Source organism: Diabrotica virgifera, chromosome 1, assembly GCF_917563875.1.
Source record: "Diabrotica virgifera virgifera chromosome 1, PGI_DIABVI_V3a".
In the NCBI taxonomy this organism is placed as follows: domain Eukaryota; kingdom Metazoa; phylum Arthropoda; class Insecta; order Coleoptera; family Chrysomelidae; genus Diabrotica; species Diabrotica virgifera.
Window position 1 is genome coordinate 305668703 of NC_065443.1, and position 19416 is coordinate 305688118.

A 19416-nucleotide genomic window follows, 5' to 3' on the forward strand; every position below is an offset into this window, starting at 1 on the left:
AATCCGAAAACGTTCGTTCTGAACAATCAATGTAATCCTTATGGATTTTTTTTAGAAGTTTTAATTCTTAAGCTGTGTCTAGGTGCACGCTAACGTGTACGCAAATAAAAAAGTTAGGTACACGTTTAAACGTCATCAAGTCAGTGACGTCATTATTTAGCGTGTACTATAACTGATTTTTTGGTACACGCTAATTTGAGCCGCGTGTATGCTGTGGTATTAAGTATCTGTAAGTATCGCGAGTATCAGAGTGTGGTTAGAATAAAATTTGTCTAATCGCGTTATGTTTACACTTTGATTTGTAAGGAGTTTCCTTATTTTTTACTTGTTTAGTCTTTTTTTTAATTAACTATGGAGTATGTAACTTATTTAGTTCTTTTAATGAGTTTAACAACATTCTAAAACAGTATGAAAAAGATAAGAGACAAAAATTCGTGATTAAGGGTAGCAGAAGTAATAAGATAAAATATACGGGGCAATTGATTAGTGTGATAAAACTCAGTAGATCCGCTAGAATAATAGATAGCAATAAAAGTTAGTAACAAAAATTTTAGCAAACTTTAAGCTTCATATTACAAAATTACTAAAATTAGTTAGAATGTTACAGGGCGTTCGATAATATAGTGGCAGACCAAACTTATGTTTTTTTAAATGGAACACTCTATATTTTATTTTATATTCGAAATCTTCTTAACTTCCATATCACAAAAATATAAAGGTTTATTATTTTATACAAAGTATAAGGTATATAAGGTATTTACAAAGTTATAACCAATTTTCTATAAAAATTGTAACAAATTCAACTCCCTGTATAAATAAAAATAAACACCACAGCAAAAATAAACACCAATATAAACTGGTATAATTAACTTACGTATAAATATTATTGTAGCAGTATTTTGTATATTATATCATGTTAACTAATATTTATTTTGCAAACCTGAATATACATATACTTTTATATACGTTTTATTACAATTAAGTTTGAAATATCTGAATAGTTTTGCTTCCCTTCCCCTTCCCTTAATAAAATATTTTTTATCGCCAACCGTCACTAAAGTAATTCATTATTGTACTCATTTGCCGCCATTTGCGGCAGTAAAGTAACACTTTATTGTACTGAAAGAAGAATTTTACTTTACCTGCCGCGATTAATCAAATTAACCTAGATTGAATGTAAGTGGTCGATGGCAGTAATCGAATGGCGAGTATTTGAGTGGACTTACAATTTATTTACTTTAATTATTAAAAATATTGTACGCAATTTGCGATATTATCAATTAAATTTATGTCAAAAAGTGAAATTCTGTAGTATTTTGTAATTATATTCATAGAAAATAAATTAAAACTTTACCGATTTAGTAATTATTCAATATTGATAACTATCGATTAAAAATCGAAAGCGGTTATCTTGCAAGTTATCTGTCATCACTGTCATGAAATTATTATGTTTATATTATGAAATTTAAAAAGTTCTTAAATTGTAAATTGCAAGTAAGTGTTAAAACCAATATCAAATTATGTTGGCAAATATTATTTTATATCAATAAAACATATCTTAACCGATTATTGTCAAATATACCAGCAAACGAGAAGTAAACTCAACCTTCCCAGGGACATATCTGAGCTTCTTAGAGACAATACAAATTAATATCAACAATATACAGTTTTTAACGGAAACAGGATTAAAATAAATTAATTATATCACAAATTTTTCAGGTATACGTTTTGTTAGTACATATGTATTTACTTAATATTACAATTTTTTTTTATTTTTAATATGTATTTTCCATTGTTGTCGTTTATAACCCCAGTGGTTCGGACGACATTAAATTTAAAAAAAATATATGTTGGCGATAAAATTTTGTATGCACCACGTCAGTAAAGACTCTTTATCGAACTCGTCGGTTACTCGCCTCGCTCGCTACGCTCGCTCTTCTCGTAATATTAGACTCGTTTGATAAAGAGTCACTTTACTGACTTGGTACATAAATAACTATTATCGAGCAAACAACAAACACTAAACATATCAAAATAACGTGTACCAAAATATAAAGTCGCTGTGCATGCTAAATAATGACGTCACTGGCTTGATGAAGTTTAATTCGCGTGTACCCAACTTTTTTATTTGCGTACACGTTAGCGTGTAGCTAGACACAGCGTTAAATTTTATACCAACTACACATGGAGTTTTTACTTCACGTTATAAGTTAAATATAAGTTTATCTACTAAACTCCGTTCACTTAACTCAGACGCATTTTGACAGATTCAGAGTAGGAAACGTACAATAGAAAAATTCCTATCTCACACTATTTAACAGCTCAAATAAACTTACTCTTTCATTAAATAAAGGAATTGAAAATAGTGAGAGTGTACATTAAAATTTTGTGGAATTTACTTCCTTAAAATATTTTTTTCTACAATCACTTGATAAAGAAGACTTTTTCGCTTGTCAATGGCAACGAAAAGTTGACGTTTACTGAATACCGTCACTTTATCGCTCTAGCTCATAAAGTTTGATTTTACGCTCGTCGTCCGTAGCAACCGTACAACCATACAATACAAACACATTACAATATAAACAGATATAAATTAGTTACAATAAGCTTAATTATTTAAAAATAGTTTCATTTTATTAACTGATTGTAGAACAAATGTTGTAGGTATGTACCTATTACAAGCGCAAAGTGACATTATTGCTTTCGAGTAATTACCGCTCTCCGCTACGCGTCGAGCGGTAACTCTTAAGTTGTGCTCACTACGGAGAAGCAATGGATTGTATCTTCGCTCCCTGGTATTTATATTCGTTATTTTCGTGAATTCTCGCATTTAAACTAATGTATTTATTTTACATAGTGATCGATAATATAGTTCGATAATATAGTCGATAATATATAGTAAGAATTCACGAAAATAAATACCAGGGAGCAAGGATACAATCCATTGCTCTCCGTAGTGAGCAAACCCTTACTCTCAAGCAATAATGTATCACTTTTCGCTCTTAATACATAAATAACTATTATTTTGTACAATTTTCTCATTTGTTATCAATAAATACATTATACTGCTGTGTAAATATAGTTATTTTCCTAACAAGTGCAGAAAGTCTTTCTTTTCCGCACGCGACTGCAGTTTGCCGAACGACGCGAAGCGGGAGTTCGGCAAGCAGTCGAGTGCGGAAAAGAGACTTTTTGCAATAGTTAGTAACAATATTTTTTCTAAGAGTCTTTAAAAAATTACCAAATCTTAATCAATTAATTTAATTAATATGAAAATACATACACAAATTAATTCTTTGACTAGGTTGTCAAAACCAAACTTTCAATATAATTAGTTAGCATGACGACGATCTTGGTTTCCATAACAATGATGCAAAACGACTGTTATTGTCTTCCGATTTGACTTTCGAATATTATGTCAAAATAATTTTATTTCATCGAATTGTCGCGTTAATTTCATTAAAACAGGAACACAATAAGATATATTTGAAATAAATTGGTAAATAATATCTAAATATTAGTTTATTGCATGTATTATAATTACTTTAAGGCCATATTAACGTATCTAAATTAACACGCGTGCGGAAAAGTAAAAACCGCGTGCGGAAAAGTAACACGCGTGCGGAAAAGTGAAACTTTTTAAACTAAAATACATGCGCGAAAGTAGACATTTTTGCACGCTCGTAGAAAAAATAACTATTGATTGACGCAAGATTTGTTATTTATGATTGTTTACTCGGGAAAGGCGCAAAATGTCGCCTGTCAAAATTTTCAATGTGTTTTAAATGTATTCATTTTTTTCGAATCCTGAGAAAACTAAGAAGTATTTTTGAAAAATTTAAAAGCATAATGAAAGATTACGTTATTACCGAGGGTCGAAAGGGCCGAAAGAATAAATAAAAAGTTTCTTTTGAATGAAATATTTGCAATTAAAAATCACACTAAATTTTCTCTTTTATTTTCACCCTTATAACTTACTAAAATAAACATTATAGAAATTTTTAGGGACTTTCGGCCCTCAGTAATAATGTAATCTTTCATTCTGCGTTTAAATTTTTGAAAAAATACTTATTAGTTTTCTCAGGATTCGAAAAAAAATGAATACATTTAAAACACATTGAAAATTTTGACAGGCGTCATTTTGCGCCTTTCCTCTTAATATTGGCATTGTTTATATAGGGAGATTTATATTTCCCTATATAAACAATGATATTGGCGATATTGGCTATGAGCACGCGTGCTTGGTTGTATAGTAATTTACAGCCACGTAGTAGTCTAGTCTGTCAAAATGTAAAAACTCCATAAAGAAAATATTTATTAATAAATAATAATTTCGTTGTGAACCGAAACAAGAGCTGTGTCTTATTTTAGTTAGTTCAGAGAGCGCTAAAATAATCAATATTAAAATTACTATACCCCATTTTTACACTAGGAGGATTAAACTCAAAAATCGGATTCACACCCAATAATGCCCCTAGAAAAATCACCAGATTCATCTTCTTTTTTGGTTGATCGTGTGGCCTTCGACAGTAATCCATAAATAATAGATTATATTAATACGCCGCTAAAGAGTTCCAAAAACAACTACTTTCAGAATAATAACTTTTATTGAAAAACAATTATTTATAACATTTATATTAAAAGTGTTTATAAATTCAGCTTCGGCATTATTAGGTTTAATAGGGCACAAACAAGCAATGCTGTTATGCTTACGGTAATTTCTTCTGCTCCTCCTTTTTTTGAGTGTGTTGGATGACCTGGGTAGCTAGGATAAACTGGATACCCTGGTTTATTCGGATATGTTGGGTAAGTCATATTGTTGCAGAAGTTGGTACTATTACAGAAGTTGCAGGTTTGCCCGTAAGGACATGTTCTTACAAAAACGCATCCTCTTGTTACAGTACCTTAAACAGATGAATGATTATTAGATCAGGGCGTGGATTCCGTGCACTGTAGATATCTACACGTCGCTTTCTATCGATGTCAATTTTCGTAAAAATATTTGAATTTTTAGCATTAATTGCATTATTTTCTAGTTTTGCTAGGTTATACTCTAATTGTTGCTGAAGTGACACTTAGTAAAACAAGAAAATATTTGAATTAAAACTAAAAATTAAAATATATTGACATCGCGCCGATCGCTTTCTATCAATGTCAATATATTTGAATTTTTAGTTTTAATTCAAACATTTTCTTGTTTTACTAAGTGTCACTTCAGCATTAATTAGAGTATAACCTAGCAAAACTAGAAAATAATTCAATTAAAGCTAAAAATTCAAATATTTTTACGAAAATTGACATAGTTAGAAAGCGACGTGTAGATATCTACAGTGTACGGAATCCAGGCCCAGGGCGCATCTGTAACAATATTAGTACATTTGGACGTTGAGAGGTGACTCAAATTTTTTTTGCAGAAATTGCTTGAAAATAACTCAAATAATAATATTTGAGTTATCCTCCCTCTCAAAATGGTCCGGAACATTGTTTAAATAATCAAAATGTCAAAAAACGAAGGAAAATTTGATATTTTTCTTCGTTTTTTGATTATAACTTTAACAGTATTCATTTCCGAGAAAAGTTGTACTAATATAAAAGTTGCGTAATTAAATTTACTACAATATAGAATTGGTTAAAAATTTAAAAAATAGTCACCCTTGTTGCAAAATAGCAGTAATTGCGAAATAACCATACAAAAACAAGTATTCGCATTTTACGTTTTTCAGCCATTTATGCTACACTTAGGACCTTCATATTTCACCAAAACTTTATGATACAGTAAAACAATACTGTAAATTTCATTAAGATCGGTTTAATAGATTTTGCAAAATAAATTTCGCAGGATTTTTTTTAAATAAACATTAAAATTATTGGTGCTACGCGCAGGACAGCGGATAGTTTGCTCTGATTGGGCATTCCAATGACCTTTGATAATGATTGATACATTTTAATTTTTATTACATTTCGATATAAATAAATAAATTTGTTTATTGCAAAATAGAAACACATACTCTATCCTTTGAAATAAAACTTTTTTTAGCAATCACTTTCTTTATTCATATACAGGGTGTTAGTAAATAATTATGAAAAATTTTAAGGGCTAATTTTACATGAAAAATTAATGCCAGTTTGCTCTATAAACATATGTCCGCAAATGCTTAGTTTCGGAGATACGGGGTGTTGAAATTTTTATTTCAAACTGCCAATTTATTTATTGCTCTAAGACCAGTTCAGCTATGAAAATTAAATTTGGTGAGTTTTAGGAGGTAGTTATTACGAATTTTATGACATACAATTAAGAATTTTGTATTCATCATTGGCGCGCCTACGGGCAATGGTCTGAATTATTTTAAGGAAAAAAATAGTACGCTACTGAGATATTTTGAATTAGAAATTATTTTTAAATTCCCCGTCTAATTTATGATAAAAAACCTTTCTTGTCTTTTTTTTCATATGATGCACCGTTTTTATGCAGAAAAATAAAACATCTTGGCGCATATTTTTCATTTCTTAATACATCATCCAGAACTATCCAATATAATAATACTAAACTAGAACAATAACAGAAAATATTACTAATACCATTTCAACTAGGTGCAAAGCTGCAAGAATTGTTTAAAATTATCTCCTTTACAGGTAACAGAAGAATTTTGTATTCATCATTGGCGCGCGTACGGGTAATAGTCTGAATTTTTTGAAGAGAAAAATAGTACGCCACTGAGATATGTCAAACTAAAAATCATTTTTTAATTCCTCGTTCAATTTACGATAAAAAATTTTTCTTGCTTTTTTTTCATATGCGGCGCCGTTTTTATGCAAAAAAATTAAACATCTTAACGTTTACAAAGTACATATTTGAACTAAAAATTAATGTTTATTTAAAAAATTTCCTGACACCGTGGTAATTAATCGATTTTAATTTTGAGAATTGAAAATGAAAGGTACAGTACACTTCTTTAAGCAAAAAAAATTCAACTTGCTATCTGCTTTATTTTCAGTCCTGCAACATTAAAAAAATGAATTTTTTTTGGCGAAAGCTGGATTGCAAAATTTATTTTGCAAAATCTATTAAACCGATCTTAATGAAATTTACAGTGTTATTTTACTATATCATAAAGTTTTTCTGGGTAAAATATGAAGGTCCTAAGTGCAGCATAAATGGTTGAAAAACGTAAAATGCCAATACTTGTTTTTGTATGGTTATTTTCGCAATTATTGCTATTTTTCAACAAGTTTGACTATTTTTTGAATTTTTAATCACTTCTATATTGTAGAAGATTTAATTACGCGACTTTTATATCAGTACAACTTTTCTCAGAAATGAACAGTTTTAAAGTTATAATAAAAAAACCGATGAACTATTTTAAATGGAAAATAAGCCACAATTTTACCAAAAAAATGAATTTATTAACGTTTCGACGCCCAAGTCGAGTGTCGTTGTCAAAATACAAAATAATACTAAATAAACAAAAATGTTGTTGGTTAGTAAAAAATTCTTCTAATAATTTATTAAATCTGACTCATTTATATCGGCAATTCAGGTATGTATTATACATTTTAAAGTAGAAGACTTTAAAATGATATTGCCAATATTGATGAGTTGCGTTCCTGGGACGACTTTACTAAAAGATAGTTCATTCGATTACATGAAATCAACCCCAACTCAAGAATATCCGCCACAAAAAATCATAGCATGTGATCTGTCTTTAAAAAGACAACAAATGCAACGATGGCAGTAAAATCCTCGCGCTAGAGATTCCATAGTAAATCACGAGGGAAAACCAAGAAAAAACCTCGTGATACTATCCCGACATCGTAAGTATTTGGGCTTACATTTAGTTTACTCTCAAAACTAATTCCAAATTCTACCAAATGTTAATGACTTACTAATTAATACATCTCGAGTTAGTACATATTTTATATTTTAGTTTTATTTATATAATGTCTATGTATTATTAATATTATTTATAATTTAAAATAGCATACATACATTAAAGTCAGAATTTGGTATTAGTTTTGAGAGTAAACTAAATGTAAGCCCAAATACTTACGATGTCGGGATAGTATCACGAGGTTTTTTCCTGGTTTTCCCTCGTGATTTACTATGGAATCTCTAGCGCGAGGATTTTACTGCCATCGTTGCATTTGTTGTCTTTTTAAAGACAGATCACATGCTATGATTTTTTGTGGCGGATATTCTTGAGTTGGGGTTGATTTCATGTAATCGAATGAACTATCTTTTAGTAAAGTCGTCCCAGGAACGCAACTCATCAATATTGGCAATATCAATTTTAAAGTCTTCTACTTTAAAATGTATAATACATGCCTGAATTGCCGATATAAATGAGTCAGATTAAATAAATTATTAGAAGAATTTTTTACTAAGCAACATTTTTGTTTATTTAGTATTATTTTGTATTTTGACAACGACACCCGACTTGGGCGTCGAAACGTTAATAAATTAATTTTTTGGTAAACTTGTGGCTTATTTCCCATTTAAAATAGTTCATTATAAAAATGCCACAAGGAAATAGCTTGAGAACAACAAAAAACCAATAAAAAAATCGAATTTTTCCTTCATATTTTGACATTTTGATTATTTAAACAATGTTCCGGACAAATTTGAGTGGGAGGATAACTCAAATATTATTATTTGAGTTATTTTCAAGCAATTTCTGCAAAAAAATTTGAGTCACCTCTCAACGTCCATCTCAAAACAGATGCGCCCTGGACTTAGAACTTAGAATTAGAACTTCAAATTATAAATTGACTCTTCTATAATAAATCACGGAATGTAATATTATCGACCGAATTCATAGACCTGGATCCTGTGTACCAAAAAATTTTTTAATAATAGCAAGCTGAAAATTTGTTAATAGCTTAACGGTGTCTAGTCGGACAAACTTTGATATATGGGAACACTGGAACATGGGAAGTTTTAATTGTGGAACAGGTTACAGGTTTCGAACATCAGACTACGAAAACGTTCCATGTATTTTGTCAGATAGAATTTCCAATTGATTTGTTACCCTTTCATTAAACTCTCATGCAAAAATGAGACTGCTATTTACCACCAACATATATAATTCCTGTCATTTGACATGTTCTACGTGTCGGACATTAAAATGCCGAACATATTTGTCGGACACACATTTTTTTCATATAGTATATAAGGTACATTCCATGTCAAATCACTCAGGCAAAAAATTTTGGATCTCCGATTTGTCTGAAAATTGGTATATAGCTTCTGCGGGACGTAAAAATAAGATATTTAAGGTCAAAAAATCGTCTTCTTCTTTTTTTCTCAAAATGTGATTTTATGCGATTTTACAGTGATTTGGTGTTTATTTAAACAAATTTGCATTTTCTGTCGTAAAGTATCAATGAAAAACATAATATTTTAATAGAAAGGACTCAAAAATGTCATTATATGGCATTATAACAAGTTATTTTGAATCAAAACAAGTTTTTGATCAAATTTTATAGTGTAAAAAACGTTAAAATACCGTTTTTTACATTTTCCTCCATTCCCAAAATATATCATCATCGATTTGGCTGAAAATTTGCCCACAGATATCCAAAAGATAGAACTTTAAGTGGTTAGAAGGATTTGAATTATATTACAATACCAAAAAAGTTACATTCAGTAATATCAGACTCAAAAGTATATATTAGTCCAGTCGGGATAGCATTTGACCTTGAATGCCGAGCTGCCCAAAATTTTATTTTTCTGATCTTTAAGGGAGTCAATAGTAGCCTAAATTTAAAATCACGAATGAATTCCTCCGTTACGTTAGCCGCCATCTTGATTTTAAAAGAGAACTTGTTTGGCTCAATATCTCCGCCATTTTTAACTTTTCGACAAAAATGGTAGGAACTGAAATTGTTCCAAATAAATCGTATTTACAATTATTACAATTTCTTTTTAACAATTTTTGTCGTGAGGTCGATATTTTCGAGTAAATTTTACTTACAGTAGACGCCTATATTTTTGACTATAATATTGCGTGTAACTTTTTTGGTATTGCAATATAATTCAAATCCTTCTCACTACTTAAAGTCCTATGTTTTGTCTATCTGTGGGCAAATTTTCAGCCAAATCGATTATGATGTATTTTGGGAATGGAGAAAAATGTAAAAACGGTATTTTAACGTTTTCTACACTATAAAATTTGATCAAAAGCTTGTTTTGAATCAAAGTAACTTATTATAATGCCATATAATGACATTTTTGAGTCCTTTCTATTAAAATATTATGTTTTTCATTGATACTTTACGATAGAAAATGCAAATTTGTATAAATAAACACCAAATCACTGTAAAATCGCATAAAATAACATTTTGAGAAAAAAAGGAGAAGAAGATTTTTTGACCTTAAATATCTTATTTGTACGTCCCGCAGAAGCTATATACCAATTTTCAGACAAATCGGAGGTCCAAAATTTTTTTTGCTCCAAAATTGAGTGATTTGAAATGGAATGACCCATAAAGTTTGCTATTGAATAAACTTAAAAACAACCTGCTAGTTTTCACATTCATAAACTTCTCAGGATGACACGTACCGCAATGAAAATAACGTTCCACAATTAAAACTTCTCCTGTTACAGTGTTCCCATACGTCAAAGTTTATCAGACTATACACCGTTAAGCTATTAGACAAATTTTTAGCTTGTTATTAATAAACTTTTTTTACGCGGGATCCAGGCCTATAAGAGCAAAACCCAAATAAACAGGATAAAGTATATATAATTAACATAATATTAAACACATTAAAAAATGGCAATGAAGTGAATACAGGGTGTCCAAATACTCTCCAGACAAACGAAAATTGGAGATTCCTCAGATGATTTCAAGACAATTCAATCCAATTCACCCAGTCCTAGTCCGAAAATGCTTCCCAAGGGAGCGAGAGCTCTTTAAAGATGGCGTCTTGTAATTAGTTTTTTTTAAATATCTCCCGAGCGCTTCTACACTCTTGGCCAAAAAAATCGGGACACCTTAAAAATGGGTATTTTTTGATTTTTCGAATCTCCTAAACCTGTTGTCCGATTTTAGTGATTTTTTCAATATGTTATAGCTTTATTATATGAACAGTGGGGCTTGGAAATTAATGTGGAAAAAACTAAATACCTACCCATAGGAGCTGAGTTATCCAATATCGAACTAGAGGATAATGAACAAATCACATCCTGTAGTGAATACACGTACCTGGGAGTAATCTTCGATAGAACGGGAAAAGACGATGGGGAAATAAAGAAAAGGGTAACACAAGCTAGAAGAACAATTGGCTGCCTAAATGGAATACTTTGGAGCTCCGAAATAGGAATACAGCGAAAATACAATATCTATGAAACGCTTATTAAAAGCAGCCTACTTTACGGAGCAGAAACTTGGAGAATAACCGAGAACAACAGGAAAAAGTTAGAAGCTGTAGAAATGGATGTGTTTAGAAGATCGTTAGGTATATCCCGTAGGGAAAGATTTCGAAATGAGGAAGTAAGACGACGAATTGGAACAGATGGTTACTTAACAACAGATATTGAGAGGAAACAGTTGATTTGGTATGGTCATGTTCAAAGAATGGAAGACACAAGATTGCCCAAAAAGATCATGCAGTGGGTACCACCAAACCGCAAAAAACGAGGAAGACCCAAAAAGACATGGAAAGAAGGGGTAACTAGAAGTAAAAGTATTACTGGCACACTGGATGAAGGTATGCTGGAAACTATTCTAAATAAAATTGTTCCAAGGCTGAATGCGAAAACTGATGAAACATTGAATAAGATCTTTGAACAGTTTGAAGTCATAAATGAAAAATTGAACAACTTAATGACGCAGTGTACTAATATTGAAACGACTGCAAATTCAAATAAAAATAATATTGAAAACCTTGCCACGAAATATGAAGAGATGGAAGAGAAGAGAAGAGAAGATTCGTTGATAATTTCTGGAGTAACGGAGGAAAAAAAAATGAAAATTTAATGTCCAAAATACTAACAGTCTTTAACGAAGCCTTAAACATTAAATGTGCACACTGGGAAATCTACAACATATACAGAATTGGTAACCAAAGCAATGAGTGCAAGGGATCTTAGAGATGGCCAATGGGATGATAGAAGGACGTGGAAGTTAGGCATCGGACAACGTCGAAAGACGTTCTAAAACCGATACATACATACATATAGCTTTATTCTCTAAGAATATCGATGTCTTAATAGTGTTGCTGAACAGGTAAATGTCATTGTATACCGGGTGTAACAATAACACTGTGTTTTTTCCTGAAAGTTCGTAACACACTGTGGAATATTCTAATATTTAAAAAATATTGAAATTAAAACACAATTGTAGCCTTAGCCTTTCTTAACATTCAGCTTTTTGGCTCATTCACTTATGTTGGAAAATGAAAAAGTTAGGTACTTTGACAACTAGCCAGGTTCTTCATCAATACAGGGCGTTTCTAAATAAGTGCGACAAATTTAAGGGTTAATTCTGCATGAAAAATATTGACAGTTTGCTTTATAAACATATGTCTGCAAATGCTTCGTTTCCGAGATACGGGATGTTGAATTTTTTCTTACAAACTGACGATTTATTTATTGCTCTAAAACCGGTTAACATATGCAAATAAAATTTAGTAGGTTTTAAGAGGCAGTTATTTCACATTTTTTAACATACAACTAAAAATTTTATATTCACCATTGGCGTGCATACAGGTAATATGACCCGTATGCACGCCAATGGTGAATATAGAATACATAATTGTATGTCAAAAAATGCGCAATAACTGCCTCTTAAAAACCACCAAATTTCATTTGCATATCTCAACCGGTTTTAGAGCAATATATAAATCGTTCGTGTGTAAGAAAAATTCAACATCCTGTACCTCCGAAACGAAGCATTTGCAGGCGTATGTTTATAACTCAAACGGTCATTATTTTTTTATGCAGAATTACCCCTTAAAGTTTGTTGCACTTATTTAGAAACACCCTGTATTAATGAAGAACATGGCTAGTTGTCAAAGTACCTAACTTTTTCATTATCCAACAAAAGTGAATGAGTCAAAAAGCAGAATGTTAAGAAAGGCTAAGGATACAATTGAGTTTTAATTTCAATATTTTTTAAATGCTAGAATATTCCAATTTTCATTTTTCATTTTCATACACAAAAGTGTACCAATTTTCATTTTTCTAAATCGAAGCGTTCTAGAGATATTTAAGAAAAACTAAATACCACACTCCATCTTCAAATAGCTCTAGCTCCCTTAGGAAGCATTTTCGGACTAGGTGAATTGGGTTAAATCGTCTTAAAATTATCTGAGGAATGTCCTGTCTTCGTTTGACGGTACAGTTTCTGGACACCCTGTAGATAAACTATATTTATATACAGGTAACTATCTATTTTCTACTGCTCGCTGTTATTCCATAGCAACAGAGCTTTTTTGTTTTCAAGCTACTTTTTACTGTCTACTCACCGTTGGCTGTTTGTGAGACATTGTGTAATGTATAATGCCAAATTGTGTGCATTGTTTGCGTATATTTTCGTGTAAACTATTTTTCATCTATAATTTGTATTTAGGTATATCTATTTGCTGGCCGCTCTCCGTTATACCATAATAACAGAGCTTCGTTGTTTACGCTCATTTTCAATGCCCATTCACCCTTGGCTTAAAAAACTGAACTGTTTTCAAACAATGAGTCTCAAAAATTCAAATCTATTTTGCGACTTTGGTTTATTAGGTTTATTATTATTATCTATACATATTTGGGTGTTATTCGCAGAACTTATCAGTACCTAAGGCTGTATTATGCAATTTACAATTTGTTTAAATTTTGCAAAGGTGTATCTTACCGATTTAAAGCAAGAGTAACTTTTACTACTAGAATGCCTCACAATTTAATAATCCAGTGTCAAAAATGCTTAAAAGTTAACCAAAAAGGGACGCATATGGCCGGTACTAGAAATTCGCAATTTTTGAAATCGATTTATCTCTAAAAGATAAATAGACTTACCAGTTTTCGTTTTTCTAAATAGAAGCATTCTAGAGGTATTAAAAAAAACTAATTAAAAGACACCATCTTCAAAGAACTCCAGCTCTCTTAGTTTCGGAGTTGGTGATTTGGGTTAACCTCAATATTCTGATCCCAGGAATCTACAGTTGTTAATGAAACACCCTGTATTGTTTTGTTTTATTTCATTATCTGTTATTTTGTAATAATATTAACGATTTATGTAATTTCAGTAAACTGTATTTTTTATTTTTTTTTCGACTCTTTGTAAGCTTTGTCCATACAATTCTAACATTTTCAGTGACAATAAAGCATATTTCTATTATATTCTATACAAGCGTCTTTGCTTCTTTTGTTAAACATATTTTTAGCCTATCCCATAGCAGTCGTGGAAAAGGCCCCGCGACAATCTTTGATATGGGGCCCCTGTGGGGCTAGCTACGCCACTGGCGACCCTCGCTCCCTAGTATCGCTCGTACCACAGTATCGATCGACAGGTAAAATAAATGCATCATTTTAAGTGTGATCACGAACATGAAGAGTATGATGCTATGCTCCAGGCAAGGATACGATACGATGTCGATGGTCTCCGTTATGAACGCACCCTAACTTATTTTATCCCGTTTAGTTTTATACTTACTATTTGTCAAAAACGTCGAACAGAAGGTTCCTGTACAGTTCGGAGTTATTCTAGCTCCTAATCTGGTGATGTTGGTGGCACATGAAGAGTTGGTACTATTTCTTGGACCTGCACATGAATAACATTGCACTGATTGCTGCAGTGCTTGGCCTGAAACAGATAATAATACAATTTATTTGAAAATTGATGAAGCATTTGGCAAAAATATTAATAGTTTAGTAACAAAGTTAGTTATTTTACGGCATTCTATACTTGACTTGATAACTTTACTTTATAAATTGAGACTAGCATCAAAAACGGTACAAGAAATAACGAATGAAGAACGATATTAAAGCATGAAAACGCCAGCAGCAGACTTGAAAGGGAAAATGACGAGATAAATAAAAACCATCTTGGTGGACAATAAATATATAGCAATTAAAAGAATACAAGAAAGCTTTATAGTCCATGTGGTGAGACCGCTTCCGTCTGGAAAAATTTCTGATTCGGTTTCTTTGTGGATTCCTATTCAAAAATGTCCCCTTTAAACAAATCTGAAGGGTGCCGGGCGGAATTTTTGGGTAGAAATTGTTTAAACAATTTTTTTAAACAAATACAAAAGATCACCTTTTTTTGCTCCGGAACATATATTTTTGAGTTTTGTGGGTCATTCTGAATAAGAAAGGTATCTTGTAAATTTTCTCAGAAATTGATAGTTTACGAGTTATAGGCGATTTAAAATCTGAAAAATGCGAAAATACGCATTTTCGAGAAACTCATATTCAAATTAGTATTTTTGAGGTTACCAGATACTTAAACTGAAGACTAAATATTCAGCTTCAAGATTCTGAAGAGTGATCGCGTCTAACTTTAATTTATACCGTTGTTTTTTAATTGTTAAATATGCGTGTTTATCCGATTTTTTTGCCGGTGCAGCGCGCTCCGTTTAAAAAATCTCCTATTTTCCTCCGAAAAATAGTTCTTCTAGATTCTTTGGGATATTCTAAATAAAATAAGTTTCTTGACATTTTTCTCAAAAGTTAATAGTTTTAAAGTTATAAGCGATTTAAAATCCGAAAATGCGTTTTTTTGCCATTTTTCGGATTTTAAATCGCTTAATCTTAAAAACTGTTAACTTTTGAGAAAAATGGGAAGAAACTTATTTTATTTAGAATGTCACAAATAATCTAGAAAAATATTTTTCTAGAGGCAAAAAAATCGGATAAACACGCATATTTAACAATTAAAAAACAACGGTATAAATTAAAGTTAGACACGATCACTCTTCATAATCTTGAAGCTGAATGTTCAGTCTTCAATCTAAGTATCTGGCAACCTCAAAAATACTAATTTAAATATGAGTTTTTAAGCCTCGAAAATACGTATTTTCGCATTTTTCTGATTTTAAATCGCCTATAACTCCAAAGCTATCAATTTCTGAGAAAAATTATAAGATACCTTTCTTGTTTAGATTGGCCCAAAAAATCTAAAAATATATGTTTCAGAGCAAAAAATATGATGTTTTGTATTTGTTTAAAAAAATTGTTTAAACAATTTCTGCTCAAAAATTCCGCCCGGTACCCTTCAGATTTGTTTAAAGGGGACATTTTTTAATAGGAATCTACAAAGCAACCGAATCAGAAATTTTTTTCAGACGGGAGCGGTCTCACTACATGGACTATTAAAGATATACAATACAGTGCGTCAATTTGAAAAGGTGCCACCTTCTATAATTTAGTCTCTATAGAAAACCTAAAGATATGCAGAAACACGTTAAATTTATTTGTGAGTGGAGCATTTTGTAGACCAGCTTTTAACTAAATTACATCAACGCTCTAGCCGGGGGGACACAACCCCCAAAATCTTTAATGGAAAGGGGGTTGAGTGATACCTCATTTTAAAGGTTGTTCAACCATGTGTCCAAAAATACCACATATATTATATTCCTTTTCAGTATTGTTGGAAAAATTTTGGACTCTATACTCCAAAATATTTTTGAAGTTATGAACTCGATACTTAATACCTTTACGGTTTTACTTGATCTTTTCAAAAATACTCTAAAAAATACTCAAACTACTCGAATACTCAAAAAAATTTGATTTAAAGTTCCATACCTACCTACTCCAAAAAAATTTTGGAGTTCTGAACTTAATATTTTTACGGTTTCACTTGATTTTTTCAAAAGTACTAAAAATAAATATAATGTGTGTGGTATTTTTAAAAAGTTGGTTGAATTACCGTTAAAATGAAGTATCAATAAACCTCCTTTCTATTAAAGATTTTGGGAGTTGTGTCCGCCCCCGCTAGAGGGTTGATGTAATTTAGGTGAAAACTGGTCTACAAAATGTCCCCCTCACAAATAAATTTGACGTATTTGACAAATTTAAGAGAGTGGTGCCACCTATTTTTGAAGTTCTGAACTCGATACTTAATATCTTTACGGTTTTACTTGATTTTTCCAAAAATACTCCAAAAAATACTTCAATAGTAAAAAAAATCAATTTGGAGTTCAATACCAAAAGAATTTTGGAGTTCTGAACTCGGTACTTAATAACTTTAAATCTTTTACTTGATTTTTCCAAAAGTACTGAAAAGAAATAAATGTATGCAGTATTTTTAAAAAAGTGGTTGATGTAATGTGGTTGAAAACTGGTCTACAAAAGGTCCCACTCACAAATAAATTTGAGGTGTTTTTGGGTATTTTTAGATTTTCTATAGGGATCAAATTATAGAGGGTGGCACTTTTCAAATTGGCACACTGTATATCCAGTTGGAACACTTATTATTTCATTGTCAAATTATTGTGAGCTGTGAAGTGATTTTTAAGATGGCAACTGAAAAGAATGAAGGAAAAGCAGCCGCTCGTTATTAATATCTTACTGTTAAGTCCTTTACTAGAAATAGAAGGACTCCTAGTCCTAGATATTGGGTGAGGAATTGGAATAAAAGAAGATTGAATAAGAATATGTATATGAAAACATCATCAAGAACTCGAACGGAATTCTCATCTTAGAGCCACTGATAACTAAGTAAGTAAGTAAGTAAGTAAGTAAGAAGAACTACATTTAAGCTCAGTGTGTAAAAATATACAAATTAAATGATATATTCTTGTTCTCATGATCATTTTTCAGTGCGTCATTAATTATGACGTCATATACTGTATTGGGTGTGTCGAGACTTATTTCATGTAATTATTGACGAATCTGACAGATGCTAGAATCGTACTTAGCCATAGGTGAAAAGCTGGTGGAATTAAACTAATTAGTAATTTAGTATATTTGATTTTTACACAATATGTTAACATGTAGGTATTTTTTATAAAGGGGAATAAAATTAAAAAGTAAACAATATTGTTAATTAAATTTATAAATATGGAAACATTAAAAAATGACACAAAACTATCCATTAATTGTGTTTTTATCTCCTTCTCTAGGTGCTGTCTCCGCTTCAAAAGTTGGCAGTCATCAGAGCGATCTTTATTTCTGAAACCGCGGCTCTAAATAATTCATTGTTATTACATCCAAACCAGTTCCTAAGGTTCTTCAGCCATGAGTTACGTCTCCTTACTATAGATCTTTTTCTTGCATAATGACCTGGAGTATTAGATATACATCTCTCATCACATGTCCCATATATCTCAGTTTTCTTCTTATTTGTTAGTTCTTCTCGTTCCTTATGCGTAAGTCTCATTACCTCCACGTTGGCTATTCTATCTACTCATGAGATATTTAGCACTCTTCGGTACATCTCAAATGTCTCTAGTCTCCTCACGCCAATGACTAAGTTTTAACGAACTAAATTCTAAACCAAAACACAAAAAAATGCACAAAGACGTTGTGAAACACAAGGGAAGTCGAATTCGAAATTTCAAAATGACAGGTACACAAAATACTGACCTGAATAATAACCGTCACTTGACTCTTTGACACTTCTAAAAAATGGCCAAAATGAACGAAGTTTTCGTCAAATGTTCGTAATACTTGTATTTGATTGGCTAGAAAAAACGCGCATTCTAAATATCAACGAATCAAACGTAGGTTAGGAATAGACATCTTATGTATATAACCATTGTAATGCTGCATTATTTTTGTGTTTAATCACGGACCTACCGCTTTTTCCGTCTCATCTAACTTAATGCATTAGAGAGAAATCGAAAAACTGTGACGCACTGAAAAATGATCATGAGAACAAGAATATAATTTTTAATACTATAATAGGTACATACCTCCATTTAATCCATAAAATATACACACTGTTAACGGCAAAATCCAATACAAGGAGTTCATATTTAATGTTTTAGCGTACACCAAATATAGATAACTCAGTTGACACAAGGCAGATTCAACTACAATATGTAAACTACCTGGTGATAAGACTGGTCGGCAAAAAAATAAAAGTCGACGTAGTTTAGATAAAGAATTTTCCAGAAAAGTGGGGTTTAAGGTCACATTATAGACATATTAATAAAGTTATATTTGGAATTGTTTATATCCTAATAGAAAGCTACAGCTACGGGGATACACTGAAAAGTTGCGTACATGTAAACTACGCGTAGCTACGGGCAAAAAACTCACCTCACATATATTTACTTTTTGTATTAGATAACTGGTTTAATTCGTTATGGCTATTATTATTTTGAACTGAATGTTCTAGTCTTACGTGAATTTTGGCAGCCGAAATTAAGTATTAAACTCGTTCGCACATATCAAACAACAGAATGTTAAACGTTTATTTGACGGTCAAAGGCAATAATTATAAAGCAATACAGTCAACTATTTATGGCAAGTATTTTGA

At 31.3% G+C, this 19416-nt stretch overlaps 1 protein-coding gene across 1 annotated transcript; it reads right to left on the minus strand.

The window, feature by feature from the left end:
- Window positions 1-4588: 4588 nt before the first annotated feature.
- Window positions 4589-19151, minus strand: LOC126885922 (uncharacterized). The gene is made up of 3 exons (XM_050652732.1): window positions 18848-19151; window positions 14644-14793; window positions 4589-4904 (listed from the first exon to the last, which is right to left on the minus strand). Exons 1-3 carry the CDS (start codon window positions 18906-18908, stop codon window positions 4648-4650), a joined length of 468 nt encoding a protein of 155 aa, XP_050508689.1. The 5' UTR covers window positions 18909-19151; the 3' UTR covers window positions 4589-4647.
- Window positions 19152-19416: the final 265 nt, after the last annotated feature.

Bases quoted from the DNA above. Each gene is read 5' to 3' on its own strand.
- LOC126885922 (XM_050652732.1), bottom strand. From the start codon at position 18,908: ATGAACTCCTTGTATTGGATTTTGCCGTTAACAGTGTGTATATTTTAT. The intron at 14,794-18,847 runs GTATGTACCTAT...TATCTGTTTCAG, and splicing joins ATTTTATGGATTAAATGGAG to GCCAAGCACTGCAGCAATCA. The intron at 4,905-14,643 runs GTAAGTATAAAA...CATCTGTTTAAG, and splicing joins TTCGACGTTTTTGACAAATA to GTACTGTAACAAGAGGATGC.